This window comes from Hypomesus nipponensis, chromosome 11, assembly GCF_054491055.1.
Source record: "Hypomesus nipponensis isolate SF chromosome 11, ASM5449105v1, whole genome shotgun sequence".
Classification (NCBI taxonomy): Eukaryota; Metazoa; Chordata; class Actinopteri; order Osmeriformes; family Osmeridae; genus Hypomesus; species Hypomesus nipponensis.
This window is the reverse complement of record NC_140371.1, coordinates 19,534,974-19,560,482: the sequence shown is the minus strand read 5'-3', so window position 1 is coordinate 19,560,482 and position 25,509 is coordinate 19,534,974. Positions and strand designations below refer to the sequence as shown.

Here is a 25,509-nt window from a genome sequence, read left to right as displayed (position 1 = left end):
GAGGATCATGACTAGGAAGAGACTAGGGCAGACCTGTAGTGCACGTCATGCAGGTGGTCTGGCAATGATGCAGTCTGTTGACTGTCGGTACAACAGTTGACTTGTGTTTCCTTCTGTAGTGATCAACGTCATGGTGGATCCTGATGGTACTCTGGATGCCCTGACAAGTCTTGGCCTGACCAGTCCCACCACGCCGACCAAGCCCAACACCAACCCTGGACCCCAGGCACCCATAGAGGGCTCCGCCAAGGGCCACTCCCATCCCGTCCCACCAGCAGAGACAGACCGAGACCTGGGCGGAGTCTTCAGTCGCGTCCATCCCAACGGAGAAGAGAATGCCATCACCCAGAAGTGACAATGGACCAGTGAGACCACCTTTCACCGACATGTAACGTTGTGGAAACGTTCAGATGGAGAGTAGGCTGAATTATGTCTAACAGACTGTGGCACAGGGAATCATTTATAGAGACACCGTCAAGAACTGAGCCCAGGATCCCTGAGAATTCATCGAGGGATATCTGCCTCAAAAAAAATGAGTAAACTGACTCTGTTGTATTGAATGGGTGTATGAACCCAAGTGTATGTATCTCTATGTATGTATCTCCTTTGCCTCACTAACCTAAATTGGACAGTATGTGTGAGGACCCTAAACAGGACAAGCCTTAAAGCGAGTCACAGTTTTCTCCTGTTACCATGGAACAAGGACAGCACCTCACATTACTGAATCACCATGGACAGTTTGGGATGGCAGTCCCCTTAACAGCAGTGTCCTCCATATTCAGGTTTTCAGAATTTGCATGACCAAGGCGTGGAGCGAATCTCTACATTATACAGATGTGTAATTGGTTGATTCTCTGGGTAAACATTTGGTCACACTGAGACCATACATCTTGTAGTTTGTTCATCACCCGTCTGCAGATTGAACTACAGTACACACTGCAAACAAACTACAAATCCCAGGCAAACTGACTTCTCCAGTGCCTCCCCATGCTTCTTTTAAAATATTTTCCAACTGTTTTATCAAGAGAACATGGACTACTTGTGTGTTTAAGAAAAAAAGTAGCATTTAGTCTCAGTACCAAGAGATTGATAGTGAAACAGTTTGGGTTCTCCACAGTAAACGTACTTCGTTTATTTACAAGTGCCAGATGTCAGTGGCATTCGGGAACAAAGTATGTCCTTATCCTTCAGTAGTTAATCAAACAATCTACCAAAGCTAATAGTAGCATATGTCTGTTTTTAAAGTTTCCCCAAGTGAATTACTGCATACATTTTCAAATGTATTTTGAATGGAAACTTGTTTTTGATGTTTTCTACTAGTTCCTGTCAAGTGCAAATATTTCTCTAAAGTCTTTGAAGTCAGCTTTTGCTAAATAGCTCACAGAAAATAAATATTTGCTTCAACAATATGCAATTTTGAAAATCTAATTTCGATATGGCTCTAATTCAGTACTTCCTGTGTCAGTAGGTGTTCCCTTAACAGCATGACACATAACGTCATGTGATTTACAGATGGAATTTTTTTTGACACACTGTAATGATAGTATCTTTGTAAAATGAAACTAATCAAACTGTAAATTGAACTGGTTCTATTTCACATTTAGGATACTGATCCAGATCTATGTACTGTAGCACTTAGTAGCCTGCTCTTCTCTTCCTTCTGCTTTGTTATCTCTGCATTGTTGCATAATAGGGGGCATTGAAGACAACATAAGCTTGAGTCTGCGTCCTTCTGAATATCATTAAGAGCCATTATCAGCCTTAGCTGTGGAATAATAATGTTTCTTCATTTCCATACTAAGGATAAGCTTCACATGCACTCATATAGTTTTCGTAGTGTTTGCCTCATGTAGACATACAGAAGGCGTTCAAATTGCTTTTGCTACTTATTTATAGCTTTTCATAGACACTAACCATTTTCAAAGCCACTCCGATTTACAGAAATGTGTCATAGAATGGAATTAAATACAAGTGGTCTATTAGTATTTAGATTTGAGCAATAGTAAAATTAAGTCCATCACATGCTGTGTTTTTCTTCTGTTCAATATAATGTACAGAATTTCTTATGTCACTAAGTGCCGGTTTTTAAATGTAATGGCATTTTTTCAAAGATAAGAAAATCTTAAAATGTTTAGTTAGATTATTATTATTTTGCACATTGGATTGTTTATTTTTTTTTAAATCATTTTTCTGTTAAATAACAAAAAACGTTTCAAATAAATCTCACTGTGTACAGTGTTGTGGTTTTGGAGTTCAAAAATACAATTTTGGAACCATATAATGTCAAGTCTGGCTTGACTGTGTAGATTACATCATCGGCTCTTCAAACGCCTGATTCCTATATTATCACAAAGTAAAGTGTTCGGTACACTATTCAAATGTTTACACATTATCATATCAGCGTTTTACTATTTTTTTGTCTTGTGTTTTGTATGAACCACCCTTTTATTTATTTTGTACTGTGTTGTGTCTCTATTGTGTCTATTGTGTTACTGTAAATTCATGCCTTTTACATCGTTAATGAATAAAATACATTCTCAATTGTATTTAACCTTTTTTAAGTTTAACTGTTCATCTCTTAGAAGAGTACCCTACCTCTCCATAGACTCCTGTATGGAGGTTAACAACAATCTTTTCGAGTTTCTTAACAACATTTGAATGATAAATGAAATTCTCAAAAGATAAATCAAAGGCTCTAATAAGAAGTAAAATGCTCAAAACGACTGCTCAAATTATGATTAAAATATTAAATACATGACGTATCGCACGTCACGTTTGCAATTTAATTTCCCAAGATATGTACTTGAAATGTATGACTTAATATAACTTTAGATTTTAAGAATGTAATGGATCATTTTAGAATATAATTTGTCATTTAGAAACCCCAGTCCAGCAGGGGGCAGCAGCTTCATATATCGAAGTCCGATCTTGCATATGCGCTTGCGTTTACACTGCATCTTTGATCAAATAAAAAATAAAACAAAACTGGTGCTCAGTGCTTTGTTTGCACACAAGTGTTTAGGGAACTCACCCTGTAGTTTACTTAAAAATGGCTCAAATGCAATTGCTTAGAATGATTGTGAAAGAGCGGCTTGCAGCGGCAGCTGATGAGATATTCGGTGTGGTTGAAAAAACAATAGCAGAATACCAACACGAAGTTGCCTGTTCAAGAAGAGATTATGATAACCTACGGCGAATGCTGGACAGCAGTCGCGACTCCATGAACTTTTTTCATAGATCTGGTAGGTTATTTATTTTTTGCATTTGTTCTAGGGCTATTTGCATGGTGTGATCTGGAATGCGGTTCATTGCAACTATATTTGTCATGGAAAGAGGCTTTACACACGTTTCCTTGACCCTTTGCAGACCCCCAACCGCTCACAGTTCGTGCTATCTCTGAGAAGGTACACCCAGAGCAGCATCGCAATGACAAGAGCCCCATACCTCAAGTCATAAACAAGGAGATCCAAGATCTCGTAGTGATTAAACAGGAAGAGGAAGACGTGTCACTCTGGAGCTGCCAGGGAGAAGCTCAGCTTCAAAGACAGCAGGATGTCAATGCTGACAGAGGGCATGATGAAGACCAAGCTCATTCTTCACATGTTAATGTGGGAGGTGAAGAACACAGATACAAACTCTCTCAACCCAGTAGTTGCACAGCTGAGCAGATGAAACCAAACTTTGGAGAGACACCCCAGGAAAACGAATCGACCCGCGAGACACTTTTTGTAATAAGTCCTACGTTTTCTGTAGGTCAGAGTCAAAAAGTTGAAAGTGTTGATGAGAAGAAGCCATATATTTGTACTGTTTGTGGTAAATGTTTTAGCCACACAGCTAACATGAGAAACCACATGCGGGTTCATACTGGTGAGAAACCTTATAGTTGCAAAGAATGTGGCAAAAGATTTATCGAGGCGGGAAATCGAAATACTCATATGAGGATTCATACAGGGGAGAAACCATTTCCATGTATTGTATGTGGGAAGTGGTTTCGTCATAGGTCTGGCGTGAACATGCATATGAAGATTCACACTGGTGATAAAGTATATGCTTGTAAAGTATGTGGCAAAACTTTTACAGAGTCTGGAAATTTGACAACTCACATGAGGATCCACACACAAGAGAACCCGTATCCATGTACTATATGTGGGAGGAACTTTCGACATAAGTCTAGTTTGAAAATACACATGAACACTCACATGAAAGATGTAGTTAGTGGGCACATAGACACCAAAGTTGACACCAGATAAAGTGCATCAGTTGCATACATCCATGGAGTAGAGCATTTGTCACAGGGATAGTGGGAACATGAATGACAACTGCCTATAAAAGAATAAAGTATTTTTCTGTTAAAAATAGTTATTATATAATATATATATATATATATATATATATATATATAATATATATGTAATTATCATTGTATTTATTTTTGGTCAGTGCTGATTTCACATTTGAAGATTTACACAAAGAAATACAAAAAAAAAACTCCTTGATGTTTCTTTGCCAGAAGGTCTATGAAAAGCTTCTTTTGAGTAGTAGTAGTCCACATGTTTGCCATCCTTTTTGTGGCAGAGAGAGAAACCATTTACAAATGTTGCTATGGGAAACTACATTTTGCTATTTATTTGACATTGGTTGTATGCATCAATACCTCCAGAATGCTCTACCCAATTAGTTCCTTTTGCTCACAGGCCCCTGCTATTAATGATCCAAGCAATTTGCTAAAAGCAAAGTTATTATTAATGTATATAAGCAGAATTTAATAAACCAGATGTATATGGTTCAACAGAATTATATTTGGTTGATTGTTTTGTTTTAAACAGTCTATTGCTTTAAGATGTTTTGACTTCTATAAGACACTGAGCATGCTTCCTGGTCCGTATATACTGTGCAGCATGTATACATCAGAGATGACTAAAGTACACACAAAACGTTTTTCCTTCAATCAAGTAGAAGTACAGAGCTCATTTTGAATGGAAGTCCACATGTTCCATGTTTGTGGCAAAGAGAGCAAACATTTATAAATGCTGCTATGGGAAACAACTTATTTTATTTATTTTTATAAAACAAACCAAGAAAACATGTTGGATAGAAGCATCAATGCATCAATACCACTTTAATGGTCTATCTGATTATTTTCTGTTAATCACATTACCTGGTAATAGTGATCCAATCCAGTTGCCAGAAGCCAAGTTATTGTCCATTTATATTAGCACTTAAGACCAAATAAAAAAGTTATAAAATTTGTCTTGTCATTTGTTTGTGTTTATACATAGTCTGTTGCTTCAAGATATGTTTAGACAAGTGACTTTCCAGAAGGTTTTATACAATTATAAAACACTTTAACACTTCATATGAAAGTTGCATTCATAATCCATCAAATTTGTATGCGTGTTTTCCAGTGTCCTCGTGTTTTATCTGGTGTTCTTTTTGAGGAAGGCCAGTTTAAAAGTGTAAATTTAAATACATTTCCCACAATTCCTCTTTACAGAACTGTAGCATCAAAATGCGACGTTGCCTAGCGCAACGGCAATGTGTTTACGTCAGGAAAGTCTGCTACATTTTACCCGAAGACCTAGGAAATATTTAAGTCAAATTCAATGCCAAAGATAAGGTTAATACCGTCTAAATATTACTAGGTAGCGCTATTTTAATTTATCTCGTAATATTTGCAAGCTATGATTGCTAGCATGTTGTCACGTTAATGATACTGCTAAGCTAGCTGTACCGTAGCCAATTCAGTTATGGTGCTGTAGTAGTAGGCTAGCTAATTCAACATTTTGTTCTTTTGCACGAAAAGCAGTGACACGCTGTGGGATTTGGCAGCCGCAGAAGTTTATAGTCGGGACACTGGGTCGACAGAAGAGGATGGCAAGGACGAGAGGACCGTTTTCAACGAGAGGACCGTTTTCTTTATGGGAAACAAGGCAGGGGTAAGCACCAGTCGCTAAAACTACTAGCTACTAGTATTTAAGGCTGCAACACAATACTGAAGATACTGTAACCTTAGCTTGGTACGGGTGGTACGGGTTTGGAACTTGTCTACTTAACATCGTTTCAATACAATTTTAGGGTAAAACCTCGATCTTACTGCGATGCCTTGAACGGTGAGTATCGATGACACGGGAATGTGGCATTTGATAATTTGCAAGTCAAATATTGTGCATTTCGCATTAATACACAAGACAAATGCAGGAATGTGACACGGTTCTCCCAGAGTTCCAATATGAGCGAAAACCTGTTGAGTTGATCCTGGACCGTATACATTGGTACACATAGTAAGTAAATAACCTATAATATCGGTGTCTCCCAGAGATGAAGCTCCGAAACCCACGCTAGCTCTCGAGTACACTTTTGGGAGACGGGCGCGAGGACACAACACAGTAAGCGACCCTATTTAAAAGCATGGAAGCTAGTTAATTAAAGACAAATAATTAAAAGCATAAATATCCTATTAATTCATGACTGAGCATAAATATCCTATTCATTCATGACTGAGTATATAATCAAACATATAGTACATGGTTAGAAGAACTTCTTAGTGACTGGCCTGAATGGCCTATACTGAATGCCCTGTAATGTGCTTAGATGTTATGCCTGGGTCTCCTTCTGTATTCCAGCCTAAAGACATAGTCCACCTCTGGGAGCTGGGTGGAGGTACTTCCCTATCAGAGCTGGTTCAGATTCCCATCACGGCTGACAATGTCAGGTCAGCCTAATCTGATCTTTACTTTACCCTACAGCGACGAGGTGTCACCTGATGTATCTTGGATTTTCCATCATATTCAAGGTGAAAGCCTGTATACTATTTCTATCACTGTTAATGTGTGTGTGTGTGTGTTGGTCACAGGGCTTTTTCAGTGGTCCTGGTCCTTGACCTGTCCAAACCCAACTCCATGTGGGGCACCATGGAGAGGCTGCTGCAAGCGACTCGTGCCCAGGTAGAGAAAGCCTGCTCCCAGCCACGCAGGACTGGAGAGTCCCAGGCTAGCTCCAAGCATCAGGCCCCAAACAACCCCCCGCGAGTCCTCCCTAAAGACCACCCTGTAAGAACTCAAAACACTGACCGTAGAAAAAAACATTGGTGATGCCTTATTGTTTGTCAATCATAAGCTTCCTTCCCTACACAGGACAGGGAGTTGATTGACCCATTCCCAGTGTCGCTGTTGATAGTTGGGACCAAGTTTGATATATTTCAGGTAAATTTTAGGATTACACAACCTTTTTTTAAATGTGGGTTATGAAGTTATAAATATACTGTATTCATATAAACCCTCGCCCTATTTTCCAGGACTTTGACTCTGAGAAGAGGAAAGCAATCTGCAAGACCCTAAGGTTTATCGCCCACTACTATGGAGCATCTCTCATAGTAAGGTTTCAGTTCAGCTATGCCACCACCGATATCACCATCGAGTGTCACTACAAAACACTTGACCCGAAACAAGCAGTTAATATTGATAGTTTCTGAACACGGGCCTCTAACTAGCTATCACTGTTCATTCTCCATCCCACTCCTCCTTCCTCCAGTTCACCAGCAGCAAGTCAGAGAGCCTGATGTCTAAAACCAAGAGTTTCTTCACACACCTTGCTTTTGGAGCTGAGAGAAGGTGAGTGGATCTGCCATTTAGTTGCCACCATCTTCTTGTTTGTGCTCCCCCCCCCCCCCCCCACACACACACACACACACAAACACACCAATCTGCTGTTATAGACCCCTGTGTGTTTTGCTGTCAGTCAGCATAGCACCTGCTACTTAGATCCATGTTTCAGTAGGTGTATGGGATGGAATAGGCCTTCAGGACGTGTCCTGGGACTGTGCGTCTCTGGGAAAGTGTTCTACTCTTAATCTTACATTTGTTACCAACTTGTGGTCTCCCTCTGTCCCATCAGCAAGTCAGTGTCATGTGATACCAGTAAGCCCTTGATCGTCCCTGTTGGAATGGATTCTCTCGGCCAGATAGGTGAGGTTCGGTCTATTTAGTGCCCCCATGTGGTCAGAAAGTAGTTTTTTATTTGATTGTATCTGTCGTTGCCTGCTGCAGGTTCACCCCCTACGCCAGACGTGGACATCGGGTCTCTTCATGCCAGAAACCCTCTGGATCTGTGGAAGAAGGTGTTTGAGCGAATCTTCCCGCCTGAGGTAATCATTTTTCTTCTTCTTTTTTTTTTTTAATATGTATTTTTTACTCTCCCTGATCTTGTTTCTTTTGGTCCTCCAGAGCACCAGTGACCATAAGGAGCTGAAGGACCCAGCCTGGGACCCCCAGTACAGTGAACCCCAGATAGATGCCATGAGGATCCAGAAAGATCAGGTACAAACCACATGACTCCGGATCACCAGCAGACTCTAGATCAACACCTCATTGGTCCATTCGTTAACCTTCTTATAACTTACCCAAGATCTTCCTTGTAGTAATAGTTTAACAATCCATTACATCTATGTTTATCTTTTTTTACGACTTGTACTCTATGATACAAAGTATCACTTGACTCTGACCGGCAGTACCCTAAGTACGATTGTCTTGGTCATGTAACAGTTTAATGTGCAGTAATGACCCACAGGTGAGGCTGGAGCAAGATAAAGGCACTGTCAGTGAGCCATGGGATTTAGACCTGAGTAACCCTTCCTTAACTGTCTGCAAGGTGTTATCACAGACCTCACCTGAGGCTGTGCTTCCAGCTTCCCCATTGGACAGCGAGTGCTAGCAAGGGTGTGGTCAGCCAATAGGAGTAAAGATGTTCAAGGACTGTCGCTGCCAGCCAGACTGTATCGTGGGGCAGATTTGAACACGTGTCTGGCCACTGGCAGGCTATCCAAACACAGGGCATATGCATCACAAACACGTGTGTGGGTTCATATTTAACACCAAAGTGTGTCCCTTTGATCTTTGAGTTTCCCTGGTGTCAACTCAGATTGCTAAGATGCCACACGTATGTTATTCAATCGAGAGAAGCTTCGTAAATGTATTGAGTTAAAGTGACACTGCATTAGAGCAATTTTAAACTCTTTGTTTTAACTGTGTTCTTTTCATTTCATGAAAACTAGGTGCATTGCTTTTGATTGAGCTTGTCTTTTACATATTATAGCAGGTGTGGTTCCACTGATGTTGAATGGCACTGTGTCCTCTATGTACAGGAACTGGAGCAGTACAAGAGGAACGCCTCAAAGTCCTGGAAGGGATTACAGCTGGACTCCTAACAGCACAGGCCACATGTACTTCTCCAGGATAGTCAGAGAAAGTTGTCTGAAACTTGTACCTCCCTTTGTCCTTGTGTAGTATGTTTTGTAAGACTTGTTTTATATCCTGAAAATAACGACCCATTCATGCATGAGTTATATTTTTGCCTTCAAAAGGTGTCTTATGTATTTTGTAAAATAAATTATTTATTCTAACAGTTTCATATGGAAGCATATCAGTGACAATGTTTTGAACTTTAAAAAGGATTGAATATGTAATATTGACATTTAAACACCACCTAATTTGTTTATTTTGAATTAGACCTCTTTACACTTTAAATGTGAATTTCAATAAAAAATCTAATCCGATCCAATAATTCAAGGTTCAGAAATTCTGGTTGCTCATATTCAAACAGCTATTAAACAACATTCAAAATATTGTGCAAACTGAATTTCTGAACCTCGAACCTTCTTTTTTACATTGAAATAAAAATACAAATAAATTCATATAAATTGTAAAGAGGTGAATTCACCATCCAACAAGTGTCACCATTTTATACGTCCAAGTTTAAAATGGGGTCCAAGTTTAACCTGGGATCCATGTTTCACACCTTTGTCACAAAACAAATTATCTACATACAGCTAGCAGGATATTGCAACTGAAGATACACACCAATAGCCCTACTACAGCAACATAAACCAGAGCATTTAGCTAAAGAATGTGGAAAAGTACTCTTATCACCGTTGCAGTCATTGTATGTACGCACGAGCGCTTAAAAATCAGATGGATTCTGATTGGTTGTCAATGTTTCCAAGTTCATCAGATGAAGAAAAAAAAAGGTTTTGAAAGTGATCCCAACGTTATCGTTCCTCTATATAGTTTGTTGTTATCGTTGTGGTGTGGACTGGACTATGCTACATCATTTTTAATATATATAATTTTTCAAAAAAACGATATCTTTAAAGTTATAGTTGTCGTTATCTTCCTTGATCTGAAAGGGCCTTAAAACGCATCTCTACTGTTTCTATGGATTGTTCTGAGGTAAAAAAAAAAAAAAAAACGATTTCCCCTTGGGGGATAGTGTTCCTCTACTGCTGTGTTAGCACCATGTCATCTGTCTTTTTATTTCCTTATGCCCTGAGGACAGTGAATATCTTTGTTTCTGTGGCTACAGTACAAAGACAAGCGTCCTCTAGCTGTGTGCTGATGACGACAGACTCAGGCAGGAAGTGGTCGTCTGTCAGTTCCGTACGAGGTGGTCTCTGATCTTGTAGCTGATAACCCCGAGCAGCACCAGGGCAGGCAGGAAGGCATAGAGCAGGAGGAAGTCTAGAGTGAAGCGGGAGAGAGCTCCTGGGTAACCCTGGTCAATGATCTGACCTCCATCTGTGATTAGACATGCGCCGGGAAGACTGGTCTGACCTGGGGGATGATGTCATCACAAAGGGACAGGAATTAGATAGCGGATAGTCCCTGCTCTAAAACAACTCTAAAAGCGTAGGACATTTTAGATATAAACACAAAGATATGTCTAAACATAAGATATGTCTTTGTAGTTTTGAATGCAACTATTTAAACAGATGCGACAGTGTTTACTGGAAAGACCATTGGTTTTGTGTGTCACTTACTGCAAGTGAAGTTGAGACCGTGAAACTCGTTGACGATGAGCAGCTCGCAGCCGTACTTCTGGAAGGTGAGGTAGCTGAGCCACTGGAACACCACAGGCATCTGCTGGGTGCTCCTACGGAGGGGGGCGAGGGACAAACTTAGCACTGGCTTCTTCTCTCAACCATGCTCTAACAGGCAGTGTTAGAAAACAAACACATTGACTGTGGGTTCCATTTCACAATTGGAACCTCAGAACCTTCACATAGCCGGAAAATCTCAAACTCAAGCAAACTGAAGGACGAGTTGTAATTCGTACAGACAACTTCCACACGGCCAGAACGGATCTCCAGCAGCGCTTCACCTGTTGGGTCATGGTCTCACCTGAGGAAGCCAGAGCCCACCATGATGCCTGCCACGTTGAGCAGCGCCACGCCGCTGTTGACCATGTTGGGGTTCTGCACCACGCCCAGCAGCACCAGGGTCAGCAGCTCACCCACCACGTGAGGGACCAGGATCACGGCTGCGAAACACAGGAACCGCCACGTCTCAGGGAACATCCCCACTGTCCTGGGAGAGGGGGAAGAGGAGGTGGGGGTCAGGTGGCTGAGCGGTTAGGAAAACGGGCTATTAATCAGAAGGTTTCCGGTTCGATTCCCAGCCGTGACAAATGACGTGTCCTTGGGCAAGGCACTTCACCCTACTTGCCTCGGGGGAATGTCCCTGTACTTACTAAAAGTTGCTCTGGATAAGATATTCTGCTAAATGTAAGAGGAGGATTGGATCATGATGCTTCATGTTTTGGCTGCTTGCAGTGTTTAGGACTACCTCGTTGTTATGATCAGTGACCTATGCTCTTTTGTAAAGCTCTCTCTTGGAAGTCGCGAATGAAATCGTGGATGAAAGCGGATGAAAGCGAAAAAAAATTAAATGTAATCATTGTCAGCGGCGGACTGGGGGAAAAAGTGGCCCAGTTACTCCGGCACACTCAATACACGGCGCGGCCCACTCAATGCATTGCATGTATCGACCAATCAGTAGCCTACTTGAACAAATGTGCATACATTTTACATTATTTTGGACAAAGAAATTACATTATATATACATGTATCTTTTCTTACGTTGAACGTCTGAAGTCCGTAAGAACACATTTCAGAAAACTGAGTGTGAATACAGATCGCGAGGAGTATAAAACTCTCTTAGAGCAAATGATATGTGTTCAAGCTGTGTAAAAGGAAAATAGCTGGAGGTACCGGTGATGTCAGAGGGAGGGCCAGTAAGCGATGGAAGTGGGCCGGTATTTTGGACCATCCCAACCCCGTCGGCCCACCGGGGATTCCCCCGGTATCCCCGATGGCCAGTCCGCCCCTAATCATTGTACATGCCATATTCACATACATGAAAAGAGTATTCTCCTCCTAGTGAACACACACACACACTCAAACACTAATATACACACACTCTTACCAGTAGAGGAAGGAGGAGAATATGAACACGCTGACAATACTGAAGGGGAGGATGTGGACGATGTAGGCCAGGAACATCTGCCATTTGCTGTACAGACCATCCTTACTCTCCTGGTCACTGATAGCTCGCAAGGCAGGGACTACACACACACACACACACAGGACAGAGCAGAGGGTTAGCATAAGGGGGCGTAAGGGTCAATCTTTTCATGATTTCACTTTAAACGGTGCTTAGGTAGGGTATTCCTCAGGATTGTCTGTGTGGAGATGTGATTTTCTGTGTGTGTTCTTCTTCTTCAATCACTGGTCCATGCTCTGCACTGCTACCCGTGTCTCCTACCCTATAACACTGTCAGGTAGGGTAGAGCACGCGGTTGCAAGGCATCACGGTGGACACTCACACAGAGCGACGGCGTTCAGCATGCCCGTGTAGGGTGACGCCCCCATGGACTGGTAGATGATGCCTATCCGGTCCTGCACCGCCCCCTTGGTGACGTCCAGGTCCAGCCTCATGACAAAGAAGGCCACGAAGAGGCCGTAGATCAGGTTCTGGGACAGACGCATGAGGACGCCCATCCTGTCTCTGGACAAGTTCCTCACCGTCCTCCTACACACACGAGACAGAGAGGGAGTGATAGAAAGAGAGAGAGTGATATAGAGAGAGAGTGAGAGAGCGTGAGAGAGAGTGAGAGAGAAAGAGTGAAAGAGAGAGAGAGAGAGAGGGAGTGATAGATAGAGAGAGGGAGTGATAGAGAGAGAGAGGGAGTGATAGAGTGAGAGTGAGAGAGAGAGAAAAGTATGGAAAATTCGATATCTCATTCATTCTCAATTCATATTTCAGTGGAGGGGGGAAAAAAGCAGTGTTTTGACCTGAGCAGCACAGCCAGCTTGGTGATTCCGCTGGGAGACTCTGTGCTCTTGAAGGGGATGCCGGGTTTGTCTGTCCTCAGACTGCTCTGCTCGATCTGGCGCAGCATGCTCAGGTAGATCTCTGAGCTCTGATAGGACGAGGTGATGTCGTGCATGCGGCTGTAGGTGGCGGCCTCTCTCTCGCTGTTGCGAGTGTCCACCGACGTCAGGTCCACTGGAAGCCAATCAGAGGACAGCTGGATGAGACAGGGGTCAGGGCTGATGACAGGTAATAGTTAGGCCGTACATCGGAATGGAGTCGGGTGAAGCTCAGTGCTCGGTACCGTAGATATCAAAAGGGTTGCAGTAGTCGGGACACTCGTAACCGCTCTGGCTGAAGAAGTCCACCATCTCACCCGGCTGCCCACAGAAAACCATCTCTCCTCTGCTCATGATGGCGATTCTGCTGAAGACCTGAGGCGCAGAAACACACGGACGTTCAACACTAAAAGATTCACAGTCGAAGTTCGGATGGAGGCAGCTCCAAGCTTTCTCACCCTAAAGAGCTCAGAACGTGGTTGATGGATGGTCACTATGACGATACGGTCCCTCCTGGCCAGCTCTGCCAGCAGCACCACGATCTGATTGGCGGTCATGCTATCCAATCCTGTGGTCGGCTCATCCAGAAGGATGACCTCTGTAATGACATTGCCATGTTAAGCACATTAAAGGCAGGATTGGTACATTTTGTGAACCTAGAAACTTTGGCTTGAGTTTGAAAGGATTCAAATCTAAATATCCCACCCCTCCCTCCAAAGCCACTCCCCTAAAACACATAAACGCTCTGCCTGACTACTGCTGGGAGGTAGGTAGCTAGACAGATAAGTAGCCTGTCTAATCATTTTATTAGGATGTGAAGTTTATTTGAGCAAATATGACAAAAAGTGCATCTCTACATTACCGACCCTGCCTTTAAGTTACACAAAACAGAAGTAATACAAAAGAAATGAAATCAGCTGGTGTTAAGTTTTAAAAGCTTTACTTTTTTAAGTGGGACAGACCTCTCTAAGGGGAAGTTCTGTTAAAGATAATGTTTTTTCTGTTAATTTCTCTAATTAGGACAATTAAAAGATTGCCTCTTTATATGAAGGCTGAGTGGAATTAGCAGAAACATTAATTGTGTGTGATTAATTCATTTCCTGGTTGATTGAAGAGGCAGCGAATGGAAACTCTCATTACTGCGGCCCACTATTCAAAAGGAGAGTGGTCTGTCTAATCCTGAATGAAGCCTGAGACCCCTCGACCCCCCTGGGGGGTCCCCTGGCCCTGATAAAGTCCACCTGGGACCCCCCCAAGACCACCCCCACCACTCTCCATAGGATCTGTCTTAATCCAGAGTGTGTGATAACCCTGTTTTTCATCACCTCCATTCCTCCTTTTGCCTTTGCTGCCATCAGTCACTTTATTCCCACAGCAGGCTAACCTCTCTTAATACTTTACGAGAGACGGACTGGCTGTGATGAACTTTTTCTTTTATTCCAGGTGGCGCTCTTGTATCAGAAATACACAAACGTAGTCCCCCTTTTAATGATTCTAATTTTCAAACGTTAAATAATAATATATTCATGTCCTTTTAGAGGCTTCTTCCTGGGTAATGTAATTCTGAGCGGGCACAGCCACAGACAGCCTGTTTGTACTCACTGGGGTCCTGAAGCAGCTGGCTGGCGATAGACACCCTCCTCCTCTCCCCCGCAGAGATCCCTGGGAAGATCCGTCCTCCGATCACGCTGTGAGCCACATGGCCCAGACTCAGCTCCGCCATGACGGACGACACCTGTGTCCATGATCAGTGTTTACATTCACCAATGACATCATCCCTGCCTATGCTCTGTGGAATGTCGGAACTCACAGGGCGGATGCTGCGCTGGGTAAGTAAATGAAGCCCACCTCAAATATCAGACAGAATTTGCGAATGGTTTAAAGTCTGTTTGTGTTAGAAGCCCACGGGGTGGTGTGTAGTGTGCAGTTGTGGTGGTAGCAGGGTGGTGTGGGGGCCAGGGGAGCCTCATGGACCACCTACCTTCTTCTGGATGAGCTCAGCAGAGTGTCCCTTCAACGCCAGCTGGGCCGTGAAGGAGAGGGTCTCCTTCACTGTCAGGTAGCTCAACAAGTTATCACTCTGGTGGAAGGGGGAGGTCAGCAGAGGGGAGGAGTGGGGGGATAGAGGAGGACAAGGGAGGAGAGGTAAGAGGAGAGGGGAGGATAGAGGAGAAAGGAGGAGAGGAGAGATAAGTGGAGGAGAGGTAAGAGGAGGATAGGAGAGGTAAGAGGAGGATAGGATAGGAGAGGTAAGTGGAGGATAGGAGAGGTAAGAGGAGGATAGGAGAGGTAAGAGGAGGATAAGGGAGGAGAGGTAAGAGGAGAGGAGTAGACTCTTACCTAAGAAGCTAAATCAGGTACAACAACTTTATGTTCTCTCAATTTTGATCAACCCTTCCTGTATTTTAACTCTATCCCAGTCTCTCCAACGTTCTCTCTCTCCCTCTCTGTCTGTCTCATGGATGAAATTAGTTCACAGTTTATTTGAAACTGCTCCAAGCAAAATGGTGTGTATGTGTGTGTGTGTCGTGAAACGACTGTAGAGCTGTTTATCAGCACTCCCTCCCCTACAGGGACTGGAGACAGCAGTGAACCTGGTGACTCTGCCAGTCACCTTAATTAACACGGCAGGTGCTTGGACTGCTACACTTCCAACCCCAATTCCTCAGTCCTTCTTAATTACTGAGAAATTTAATATCACCGCCTCCTTGGCGGCTTAGGACGGAAAGTTAATGACCGGCCTAATACAGAACCCCTCCGCGAGCCGGCAGGATTTTTATCTGTTCCAGAGTGGAGAGATTATTTCCAGCGACCGGGGTATGATTTAATTCATGCCGTGGATACACATGGATAACCATGAGAGAGATTAGCATACGAGGAGTCTGTCTGTAACTCAAGTTCATTTCCCCCAGCAGCCAGGCCACCGTTGCTTCAGTCAGAGCAGGATGTGACCGATAGTTACCCCGGCCCTGACCTCTCACCCACTCTGACTTTCTACCACTGCAGCTTTCGCGGGGCCAAAGCTCAGTGAAATGTCATCCAGCATAAACACACACAGCCACAAGCAGGTACATACACAAACATATACACACTGTTATCACTTATCAGATAAAGTGCGGTACTGACGAATTAACGGCGAAATAAGTAACAGGGATGACCGTTTGCTCACGCATAACCAAGAGCATACACACAGACACGCACACTGTTAAGAGATAATTGGAGTGAATTAGCATAAATCAGATTACTGGGCCGTGCACTGCAGGTTGCATGTGTGTGTGAGTGTGTGTGTGTGTGTGTGAGTGTGTGTGTGTGAGTGTGTGTGTGTGTGTGTGTGTGAGTGTGTGTGAGTGTGTGTGTGTGTGTGTGAGTGTGAGTGTGTGTGTGTGTGTGTGAGTGTGTGTGAGTGTGTGTGTGAGTGTGTGTGTGTGTGTGTGAGTGTGTGTGTGTGTGTGTGTGTGAGTGTGTGAGTGTGTGTGTGTGTGTGTGTGAGTGTGTGTGTGTGTGTGTGTGAGTTTGTGTGTGTGAGTGTGAGTGTGAGTGTGTGTGTGTGAGTGTGTGTGTGTGTGTGTGTGAGTGTGTGTGTGTGTGAGTGTGTGTGTGTGTGTGTGTTAACCTGCAGGTTGCATGTGTGTGTGTGTGTGTGTGTGTGTGTGTGTGTGTGTGAGTGTGTGTGTGTGTGTGTGTGTGAGTGTGTGTGTGTGTGTGTGAGTGTGTGAGTGTGTGTGTGTCTGTGTGTGTGTGAGTGTGTGTGTGTGTTAACTGGCTAACGCCGTGCTGAGGGAGCACATGGGGTTACCTGAAGCACATAGGAGAAACAGTCTTTGTACTGCTCTCTCTTCAGTTTCCTCCCGTTGATGGCTACCTCACCCAGGAGAACACCAGCGTTACCAATCCTGCCTGAGATGGCGTCCATGAGGGTGGTCTTCCCTGAGCCTACCACACACACACACACACACATGCACACACACAGTTCTGGTGTGGTTGAGCGATGGTTCTGTACAGGGCTGTGCGATAAAGGAGATGGTTCTTCACAGCGATGTACACTGTACCTGAGTTTCCCAGAATGCCCATAATCTGACCACTGTCCACATAGAAGGAGACATCGTTGAGGATCTGACGAGTCCACTTCTTCCTGTAGGAGGGAAGATCCCACCAGGGGCCCAAACGCTCACTGGACACACACACACACACACACACAAACACACACATGCACATACACAGACAGACACAGGTAACCTTGAATTAGTTTGCATAGGTTCAGGTACAAGTTTTAAAAGGATGTGGTAAACAGTTGTGTTTCTTAAGATACATTATACACATTCAATTTTTACTGGCCGGTAATCAACAATAACTTTAACACATTTTTTCTTTAACAAAGTGGAAGTGGAAAATGTCTTCATGATGTACGGAAGTTTTAAAGAGTTACAATGATGGTATGGTTAGTTTATCAGAGATTGCGTGACTGTGTAAACAGACCCCCAGACACCCTCACCTGACAGTATAGGATATCTTGCTGACACTCAGTCCGCAGGAGGGCTCGAGCTGCTCGGCATGAGCTCCTCTACTCATCACGCTCTTGTCCCCGACATACTTGAAAGACTCCTTAAAACTGGCCCTCGCCGTCTGTTCTTCTTCAACGGCCTCCATGGAGTACGTTCCGTTCATCTCTCAGCCCTCCGGACACCCACGGACCAGTGCAGAATGAGCGCACTTGGTTATGCTAGTGTGATTTTGTATTTGTGTTGTTTCGCTGTGTTCAATTTGCCTCTGTGATTATTTCCAGTCGGTTGCGACAGTGTCGGTGGCACCATAAACCTAGTCTGTTATCAGAAGGAACTTTGCTCGGTGGTTGTATAAAGACCATGCTGTGCTCGTGTTGGCTACAGTGAGATAGCTAGACAGGTCTGTCACTCTACCACTTGTCACTCTGCGCTCAACATGGCTCTGGATGGAGTCGTTCTGTCACACCAACGCAGCGCTAGGAGGCTCTGGTGTAGAAGAACTATCTAAGTAACAGTCTGGTCCCAGTGCCCTGGTTCGACCAAGACAGGTGCGTTCTGGATTCATTTTTTCACGTTTGGGGAAGAGTAGAAACGTAGGGAGAGAAGAGACGGAAGGTAGGAGGAAAAACAGGAGCAGCGGACCTATACGGACCGCGAACGCGAGCGGAAGGGGGGTTGACGACCTCTTGACCACAACCTCTCGCGGACGCCAGTAACCATGGGGTCAGAGGCAAATGAGGGATCCTTGACAAAGGGGTCATCACCGAGGGTGAGTATTACAGTTACAAAAATACTGTCAGACAAAAGTGGTGGAGAATCTCACATTGCTTGCGATCCAGTCATTTCCCATCTTCAGAATGTGTCAAGATTAAGGTCAGTCTTAGTTTAACAGGCAAATAACCTGCACTTCACAAACAGAAGAGATAGGCCTGAGGTCATTTAGGTTTGTCTGCTATCTTTGGGCGGGGCAGATCTGTCTCTCTGTGTACAATTTCTCAGAGGCAGCTGTGTTGTTGTGTAATGCTGACCAGGGTTGTAGGTTGAAGACGCTGGACCTGCTTTGGTTCCCAGCGACTGTTTACCTGCGCACTGCTAGTACACACAATCGCACACACAATTACACACACTCACAATTTATAAAGGAATCATTGGACAGTTAAACGTGTATGGACTATTGCTCCAACAGTGGCCAAGGTCTGCTCTGTCCTCAGTATTGGATCTGTATTGTGTGTGTGTGTGTGTGTGTGTATGCAGGGCAGCCGCCAGGAATTTTGGGCCCTATGAAAATGAAAATACAAATATATATTTTTGATGATTTCTATTAGTTTTTCTATTTGGGGGGGCCCCTGTCAGTCAGGGGCCCTTAGAATCATCCTAGCTTTCCCCCCCTATACGGCGCCCCTGTGTGTGTGTGTGTGTGTGTGTGTGTGTATACCCTCAGTAACCTCTCCTCTCCTCCTCTCAGAGAAGCCTGTTCTCAGTGGCAGAGGAGGACAGTGGTCTCTACTTCACCTACAGTGGAGACTGCAACGAGCTGGAGGTCAGCAACCTGCACTATGAGGTAACCTCTTCATCATCCTCCCTCTTCATCATCCTCCCTCTTCATCATCCTCCCCCATCATCCTCCCTCATCCTCCCAAACGCATGCTCTCCATGAAAATATCTTCAGACGTAACGTTGATGTGTTGGTTTGACAGTGGCATCTACTGTGATATGTACTTGGGTGTGTCTGTTTTGCATGCCAGGTCGACACTGCGGCCCAGATCCCATGGTATGAAAGGTTGTCAGAGTTTAAGATGCCCTGGGAGATGAAGGGCGACAAGCAGACTGCCATCAGCAACCTGAACCTGCGTGTGCACAGTGGACAGATGCTGGCCATCATTGGAAGCTCAGGTACGAGGCGCTTCGATCCGCTCCACACCTGTAGAGTAGAGCAACTCCATGTAAACCTTCGAAAGAAGTGACCACCGGGTGCAGTGAACATTTCAAAGACCCCAGTGTGTGTGTGTGTGTGTGTGTGTGTGTGTGGTCCCAGGCTGTGGTAAAACCTCCCTGCTGGATGTGATCACGTGTCGTGACGAGGGCGGCTGCATGACGTCGGGTCACGTGCTGATTAACGGGCGTCCCAGCACCCCCCAGCTGGTGAGGAAGAGCATCGCCCACGTGCGCCAGGACGACCGGCTGCTGCCGCACCTCACCGTCAGAGAGACGCTTACCTTCGTGGCCAAACTGCGGCTGCCCACACACTTCACAGAGGCTCAGAGAGACCAGCGGGTAAGCCTGGCCTGGCCTGGCCTGGCCTGGCCCGGCATAGTCTGGCCCGGCACATAGCTACAGCTCCATGGGATTGGTCAAAAGTGTTGTGAACCCTAGGATGATCATAACTTTGAGTGAATGTAAGCCCAGCCTTGGTAATCAAAAAGACTGAGGATTTCTCTCATTTCGAGAAACCGTCTCAACGCTACAGAGTCTAATCAGAACCCTCCCTAACCCTCGTTGCTTTTCCCGGCACAGGTTGATGATGTCATCGCCGAGCTGCGTCTGCGCCAGTGCGCCCACACCAGGGTCGGCAACAACTTTGTGAGGGGCGTGTCCGGAGGGGAGAGGAGGCGGGTCAGCATCGCTGTGCAGCTGCTCTGGAACCCTGGTGAGGAGAGGGAGGGGCAGGGAGGAAAGGGGAGTAGGGTGAGGTAAGCAAGCAAGCAAGCAAAATGTATTTATAAAGCACTTTAAAATTCAAGGTGAAACACAAAGTACTGTACAGTAAAAACTGTTAAACAATAAAAGAAGAAAAAGCCCTAAAATAAAAAGACTCAACACGTCTCACAAAATACAAAAAACAGTAACACATCATACAAAGATCCAATACCATCAATATAACCAGACACAACTTTCATTTTTCAAAAGCCAAAGCATAGAGGTGGGTCTTAAAGAGGTAAGGTCTTAAAGAGGTGAGGTGAGGTGAGGTGAGGAGGGGGTTGGATGGGGTGAGGAGGAAATGTGGGGAGACAGCAAAATAAAGTATACTTTATAAGTTTTATTTCTGTATGGAGGCAACACTGCACCCCAAACTAACAATACCCATAGACTATGCTAACCTGCAGCTTCTCCTGTGCGGGCAGGTATCTTGATCCTGGATGAGCCAACGTCAGGCCTGGACAGCTTCACAGCCCACAACCTGGTCATCACCCTGTCCCGGCTGGCCCGGGGGAACCGCCTGGTGCTGCTGTCCGTCCACCAGCCCCGCTCCGACATCTTCCAGCTGTTTGACCAGGTGGTCCTTCTCTCCTCTGGGTCGGCCGTGTATTGCGGCCCGGCCCGCGAGATGGTACCCTACTTCACCAGCCTGGGACACCCCTGCCCGCGCTACTGCAACCCCTCCGACTTCTACGGTAGGTTGGCGGTGTTGGTGGAGTAGGTGTAGAGACCTGCGGGCGGAAAGACTGGTAGACAGACAGACCCAGATATGTGTCTGTAGTATGTATACTGTGTGATAGTTTTGCCTCATATTACATTTAGTCATTTAGCAGACGCGCTTATCCAAAGTGACTTACAGTAAGTACCTACTGACGTTGTGCCCGTGGACACAACGTCATTTGGCACTGCGGGTAATCGATCCGGCAACCTTCTGATTACAAGCCCGACTCCCTCACCGCTCAGCCATCTGACTCCCATCTGACTCATATCTTTCATGATCGTGTGTGTGTGTGTCCTCAGTGGATCTCATCAGTATAGACCGGCGCAGCCCAGAGAAGGAGGCGGAGTGTCTGGAGAGGGCTGGGGTGCTGGCCACTCAGTTTGTGGAGAAGGTCAAGGGCACGGAGGACTTCATGTGGAAGGCACCGGAGTCTTCCAACCCGCTGGAGTCTGTGAGGTGAGTCCTACTGAGCTAGCAGTTGGAGCTAACATGAGCTAACATCTGGCGTCCCCACACAAGCACACAGTGCGAGGTGATGTTCGTAGAGCACTACTTAAAGACCTGCCCGTGTGACTTGTAACTTCTCCCCCAGCGACCCGCCCAAGCCGCGGGACGAGGAAGAGATCACTGTGACCAATCAGAGAGACCGTCTTCCCGGCCGGCTGCACCAGTTCACCATCCTCTTCAGGTGGGCTCTTACCCCTGAATGTAAACAACCTTATTATCGCTTCACTAACCAGGTAGCCAATTAGTGATTCTCTAATAAGAAGAGACTAATGTAATTTATGGTGGTATATCACCTGATAGCAAGTTTGCACAGGCTAACTTGGGTCATTATTACCCCCAAATGTCCCAAGAAGGGTATAGGTGGGAGAGGTCATTAGAACTGGAGGTTACTTCACCCATTAACCTCTCCTCCCCCATTTCCTCATTCTTATACTTTTCCTCCTCCCCCTCCCCCTCCCCACCCCCTCCCCTCCTCCTCTTCCTCCTCCGCCCCCTCCCCCTCCCCCTCCCCCTGCCCTGCCCTCCCCTCCTCCTCCTCCTCCTCCACTCCCCTCCCCTCCCCTCCCCTCCCCTCCCCTCCCCTCCCCTCCCCTCCCCTCCCCTCCCCTCCCCTCCCCTCCCCTCCCCTCCCCTCCCCTCCCCTCCCCTCCCCTCCCCTCCCCTCCCCTCCCCTCCCCTCCCCCTCCCCTCCCCTCCCCTCCCCTCCCCTCCCCTCCCCCTCCCCTCCCCCTCCTCCTCTTCCTCCTTCTCCTCCTCCTCAGGCGTCAGGTGTACAATGACTTCCGGGATCTGGTGACCATGCTGGTGCACGGGTTCGAGGCTCTGCTCATGGCCCTCCTGATGGGGTTCCTGTACTTTGGGGCGGGGGAACAGAGGCTGTCCCTCCAGGACACGGTAGCTCTCCTCTACATGATGGGAGCGATTACGCCGTTCGCTGTGGTGCTGGATGTCATAGCAAAGTGTGAGTGCAGCTGCACTGTCCAGACAGAGGACTGGTGGCTGCTTGACCTTAGTTATTTTTTTTCAAGATAGGATCTTGCTTATGATCTCTGAACCCACAGGTCACTCTGAAAGAGCCATGCTGTACCACGAACTGGAGGACGGCATGTACTCAGTCACCTCCTATTTCTTTGCCAAGGTAACACAAGAACTAAATTCACTAAATCCACTATGAACTCCTTAAGTCCCAGAGACCCAGACCAATCTCTCCAATCCTGGGCTGTTCACCTAACTGCACTTACACACTCAGCCACCAGGGGTCAGCAAAGCTCCATTCATCAGTAAGGCCTTTATAAAACTGATGGTGCTGTAGCCTGTCTTATTAAATGGGGAGAGGGTGTTGAGTTTATACGTGTCTGTGTGTGTGTGTGTGTGTACTATATGTCATGTGTATAATATGTGTCTCTTCATCTTCCCTAGATACTGGGGGAGCTCCCAGAACACTGTGTGTTCTCATTGGTCTACGGTCTGCCCATCTACTGGCTGGGAGGCCTAAACCCCGCCCCTGAACGCTTCCTGCTCAACTTCCTGTTTGTGTTCCTGATGGTGTACTGCAGCCGTGCCATGGCCCTGTTTGTGGCGGCGGCCCTGCCCACCCTGCAGACGTCGGCCTTCATGGGCAACGCCCTCTTCACTGTCTTCTACCTGACAGGGGGCTTCGTCATCAGCCTGGAGAACTTGTGGATGGGTGAGCGAGGAGGCTGGCATCCCGAGGGCTCTCCCTCTTGAGGAGTTTAGACCGGGAGCTTTTCCTCGTCTTCCTTGAGGGTTTTTGTTAGTTAGGAGCAGTTCTATGGGCGTGTGTGAAGCCTTCTGTGACGGTGCTTGTAAAAAGGGCAGAGAAAATACATTTAGATTGAGAACATCCTGCTTCCTGTCATCTTACCTTGCTCCCCCTCCCTCCCTCCCTCAGTTGCCTCCTGGTTCTCCCACGCCTCCTTCATGCGCTGGGGGTTCGACGGGATGCTGCAGGTCCAGTTCCGGGACACCAAGTATCCCATCACCCTCGGCAACATCACTCTCAATTTAGACGGCATATTTGTAAGTACCTGGTTAACCGTGCATCATAGATCGACAGCAATGTATACATCAACTGTCAAGATGGATATCAACAGTTTTCCTTGATGCTGAAGCAGCTTAATGAGCCTTCTCTGTGTGTGTGTTCTGGTTACAGATAGTGGAGGCCATGGATATGAACCAGTATCCGCTGTACTCCTGCTACCTGGTTCTGGTGGCAGTCAGTGTGGCTTTCATGGTCCTATACTACCTGTCCCTCAAGTTCATCAAGCAGAAATCCAGCCAGGACTGGTGAACCCACCCCAGCCTGATCTTGACTCACCAGCTGCCCCTCCCCTGGAGAGCGAGGTCACATTCCCTCCCATCTCCTGTAGACCGAAACTTCATGGTTCCAACAGCAGTTTAAAAGACTTGATAGTGGACCAAATGTATTTTTTCCGTGTTCCTAACCTAAGCTGATCTACACACAAAGTGTAGCTCAAATGTGCCAACCGTGACCATGTGTTGGAAATCTGTTCTGGGATGGTGCATCTTTTTATGAAATTCAAATCAAACAAAACATTTTTGTTGCAGTACCTCTGTCAGCCACTGGATGGCAGCCAAGTACTGCCTTCTTTGAAGACGGGTCGTGAATGATGGAATTTCTTCCTCTCCTTTATGTTGTCTTGGCAAATGATTAGAGTGCTACTCTGGCAGATATCCATCTACAGCTTTTGCTTGTTCCATTTTCAATCTTCTTTTATACAGCTTAATCTTTTTTGTATATGTAAGGTTATTAAGCTTAACAATGTGTGTGCCAGTATAGCGGCTCCTCTGAAAAGCTTCGGAGAGGTTTAGTAAGTCACACTCTGAAAAGGGGTTTGTGTTGCAGATGAAAGATTATGTAAGTTTTTTTGCACTGGTGCAAAAGCCCGATAAATATATCGACCAAATCTTTAGGGTCAAAATTAATAAAGGATTAAATTGTTTGAAGCTGGTGTACTTGTGATATGTTCCAGCCATGTCTTCCTCTACTAAAACTCTTCACTGATATACAAAGCTATACAATTTAGAGCATACATTCACTCAAGGGAGATGCTGGAATATTCTCTAAATCCATACAGGGAGAATATCTAGGATAAGATAGAGCCCAGCTGCCAAATTCACTGAGACAAAGAGTCCTCTTCATAACAAGTATTGGGAGGTCAGTGCCCTTGCCTACACCACCTACTGCAGGGGTGTCAAACTCCGGTCCTCGAGGGCCGCTGTCCTGCATGTTTTAGATGTTTCCCTGATCCAGCTCACCTGATTCTAATGAATGGTGGTTATAACAACCCATTTAATTGAATCAGGTGTGTTGGAGCAGGGAAACATCTAAAACATGCTGGACAGCGGCCCTCAAGGACCGGATTTGGACACCCCTGACCTACTGGCAGCATAGTAAGGAAGACAGGAAAGAGGCACTGGGTAGAAGACATGGACAGACTGGAGGTCTAGAGAAGCAGGGTGCATTTGATTCGGTCACCCACCAACCCAGGTGAGAAGGATCATCTCTCTAGCCAAGCTCAAACTCCTTCGGGCTCCAGAAAAGAGTTGAACCTTCCAATTTGCATCTTTTATTTTATTGTAGCATAAATACTTCTGTACATCATCATCAGAATTATCATAGGCAAAGTGGACGGGGTTCAACATCCAACATCAACAGCAGCACAGTATTACACACATTTCTGCTCTGAGGCTTATAAAAAACAAAAGAACAAAAGCAAGAGAAAAGGAGGACAGGGTAGATGTGTCACTCCTCTACAAGCGAGCGAGCCGGGGCCTTGGTTCTCTCCTTCAGCTTGTCTGCGTAGAACTTGTACGACTCCTTGAGAGAGAGAGACAGC

General features: G+C 45.6%; 6 protein-coding genes across 7 annotated transcripts in view; 4 read left to right on the top strand and 2 right to left on the bottom strand.

The window, feature by feature from the left end:
- Positions 1 to 2,452, top strand: part of cep170aa (centrosomal protein 170Aa) — a 31,886-nt gene extending 29,434 nt beyond the window's left edge. Inside the window, exon 20 of the mRNA XM_084709800.1 lies at positions 120 to 2,452. Coding sequence (XP_084565926.1) covers positions 120 to 355 — 236 coding nt within the window. The 3' untranslated portion in view covers positions 356 to 2,452. The remainder of the gene's footprint in view (positions 1 to 119) is intronic.
- Positions 2,453 to 2,974: 522 nt separating this feature from the next.
- LOC146268564 (uncharacterized) lies at positions 2,975 to 5,188 on the top strand. Its single transcript, XM_084710086.1, has 2 exons — positions 2,975 to 3,242; positions 3,367 to 5,188. The coding sequence occupies exons 1-2, from the start codon at positions 3,050 to 3,052 to the stop codon at positions 4,248 to 4,250; spliced, it is 1,077 nt and encodes a 358-aa protein (XP_084566212.1). The 5' UTR covers positions 2,975 to 3,049; the 3' UTR covers positions 4,251 to 5,188.
- Positions 5,189 to 5,492: 304 nt separating this feature from the next.
- dync2li1 (dynein, cytoplasmic 2, light intermediate chain 1) lies at positions 5,493 to 9,402 on the top strand. 2 transcript variants are annotated; one of them, XM_084709629.1, is made up of 13 exons: positions 5,493 to 5,617; positions 5,807 to 5,936; positions 6,076 to 6,110; positions 6,317 to 6,386; positions 6,624 to 6,712; positions 6,854 to 7,049; positions 7,134 to 7,202; positions 7,295 to 7,372; positions 7,531 to 7,610; positions 7,894 to 7,964; positions 8,046 to 8,143; positions 8,223 to 8,315; positions 9,140 to 9,402. In XM_084709629.1, exons 1-13 carry the CDS (start codon positions 5,604 to 5,606, stop codon positions 9,200 to 9,202), a joined length of 1,086 nt encoding a protein of 361 aa, XP_084565755.1. In that variant the 5' UTR covers positions 5,493 to 5,603; the 3' UTR covers positions 9,203 to 9,402. The 2 variants fall into 2 exon arrangements, with proteins under 2 accessions (XP_084565755.1, XP_084565754.1); XM_084709628.1 differs by having other exon boundaries at positions 5,494 to 5,617; positions 5,804 to 5,936.
- Positions 9,364 to 17,874, bottom strand: abcg5 (ATP-binding cassette, sub-family G (WHITE), member 5). Its single transcript, XM_084709626.1, has 13 exons — positions 17,694 to 17,874; positions 17,251 to 17,372; positions 16,998 to 17,134; positions 15,183 to 15,281; positions 14,804 to 14,936; positions 13,660 to 13,799; positions 13,447 to 13,576; positions 13,124 to 13,337; positions 12,655 to 12,860; positions 12,255 to 12,393; positions 11,172 to 11,357; positions 10,811 to 10,923; positions 9,364 to 10,604 (listed from the first exon to the last, which is right to left on the bottom strand). The coding sequence occupies exons 1-13, from the start codon at positions 17,864 to 17,866 to the stop codon at positions 10,423 to 10,425; spliced, it is 1,974 nt and encodes a 657-aa protein (XP_084565752.1). The 5' UTR covers positions 17,867 to 17,874; the 3' UTR covers positions 9,364 to 10,422.
- A 332-nt stretch (positions 17,875 to 18,206) lies between these two features.
- On the top strand, positions 18,207 to 24,616 carry abcg8 (ATP-binding cassette, sub-family G (WHITE), member 8). The gene is made up of 13 exons (XM_084709625.1): positions 18,207 to 18,472; positions 19,169 to 19,264; positions 19,449 to 19,596; positions 19,739 to 19,977; positions 20,218 to 20,350; positions 20,826 to 21,095; positions 21,421 to 21,577; positions 21,714 to 21,809; positions 22,390 to 22,589; positions 22,690 to 22,766; positions 23,048 to 23,315; positions 23,541 to 23,668; positions 23,802 to 24,616. Exons 1-13 carry the CDS (start codon positions 18,422 to 18,424, stop codon positions 23,937 to 23,939), a joined length of 2,001 nt encoding a protein of 666 aa, XP_084565751.1. The 5' UTR covers positions 18,207 to 18,421; the 3' UTR covers positions 23,940 to 24,616.
- A 607-nt stretch (positions 24,617 to 25,223) lies between these two features.
- Positions 25,224 to 25,509, bottom strand: part of lrpprc (leucine-rich pentatricopeptide repeat containing) — a 40,146-nt gene continuing 39,860 nt past the window's right edge. Inside the window, 1 exon segment of the mRNA XM_084709452.1 lies at positions 25,224 to 25,490. Coding sequence (XP_084565578.1) covers positions 25,416 to 25,490 — 75 coding nt within the window. The 3' untranslated portion in view covers positions 25,224 to 25,415.

Coding starts and splice junctions, on each gene's coding strand:
- LOC146268564 (XM_084710086.1), top strand. CDS start 3,050: ATGGCTCAAATGCAATTGCTTAGAATGATTGTGAAAGAGCGGCTTGCA. Junction 3,243..3,366: donor GAACTTTTTTCATAGATCTG/GTAGGTTATTTA, acceptor GACCCTTTGCAG/ACCCCCAACCGCTCACAGTT.
- dync2li1 (XM_084709628.1), top strand. Junction 7,050..7,133: donor TCCTCCCTAAAGACCACCCT/GTAAGAACTCAA, acceptor TTCCCTACACAG/GACAGGGAGTTGATTGACCC. Junction 7,373..7,530: donor ACTATGGAGCATCTCTCATA/GTAAGGTTTCAG, acceptor TCCTTCCTCCAG/TTCACCAGCAGCAAGTCAGA.
- abcg5 (XM_084709626.1), bottom strand. CDS start 17,866: ATGAACGGAACGTACTCCATGGAGGCCGTTGAAGAAGAACAGACGGCG. Junction 15,282..16,997: donor GTTTCTCCTATGTGCTTCAG/GTAACCCCATGT, acceptor CCCTTCCACCAG/AGTGATAACTTGTTGAGCTA. Junction 14,937..15,182: donor CTGAGCTCATCCAGAAGAAG/GTAGGTGGTCCA, acceptor TCATGGACACAG/GTGTCGTCCGTCATGGCGGA.
- abcg8 (XM_084709625.1), top strand. CDS start 18,422: ATGGGGTCAGAGGCAAATGAGGGATCCTTGACAAAGGGGTCATCACCG. Junction 19,597..19,738: donor GGCCATCATTGGAAGCTCAG/GTACGAGGCGCT, acceptor GTGTGGTCCCAG/GCTGTGGTAAAACCTCCCTG. Junction 22,767..23,047: donor CCTCCTATTTCTTTGCCAAG/GTAACACAAGAA, acceptor CATCTTCCCTAG/ATACTGGGGGAGCTCCCAGA.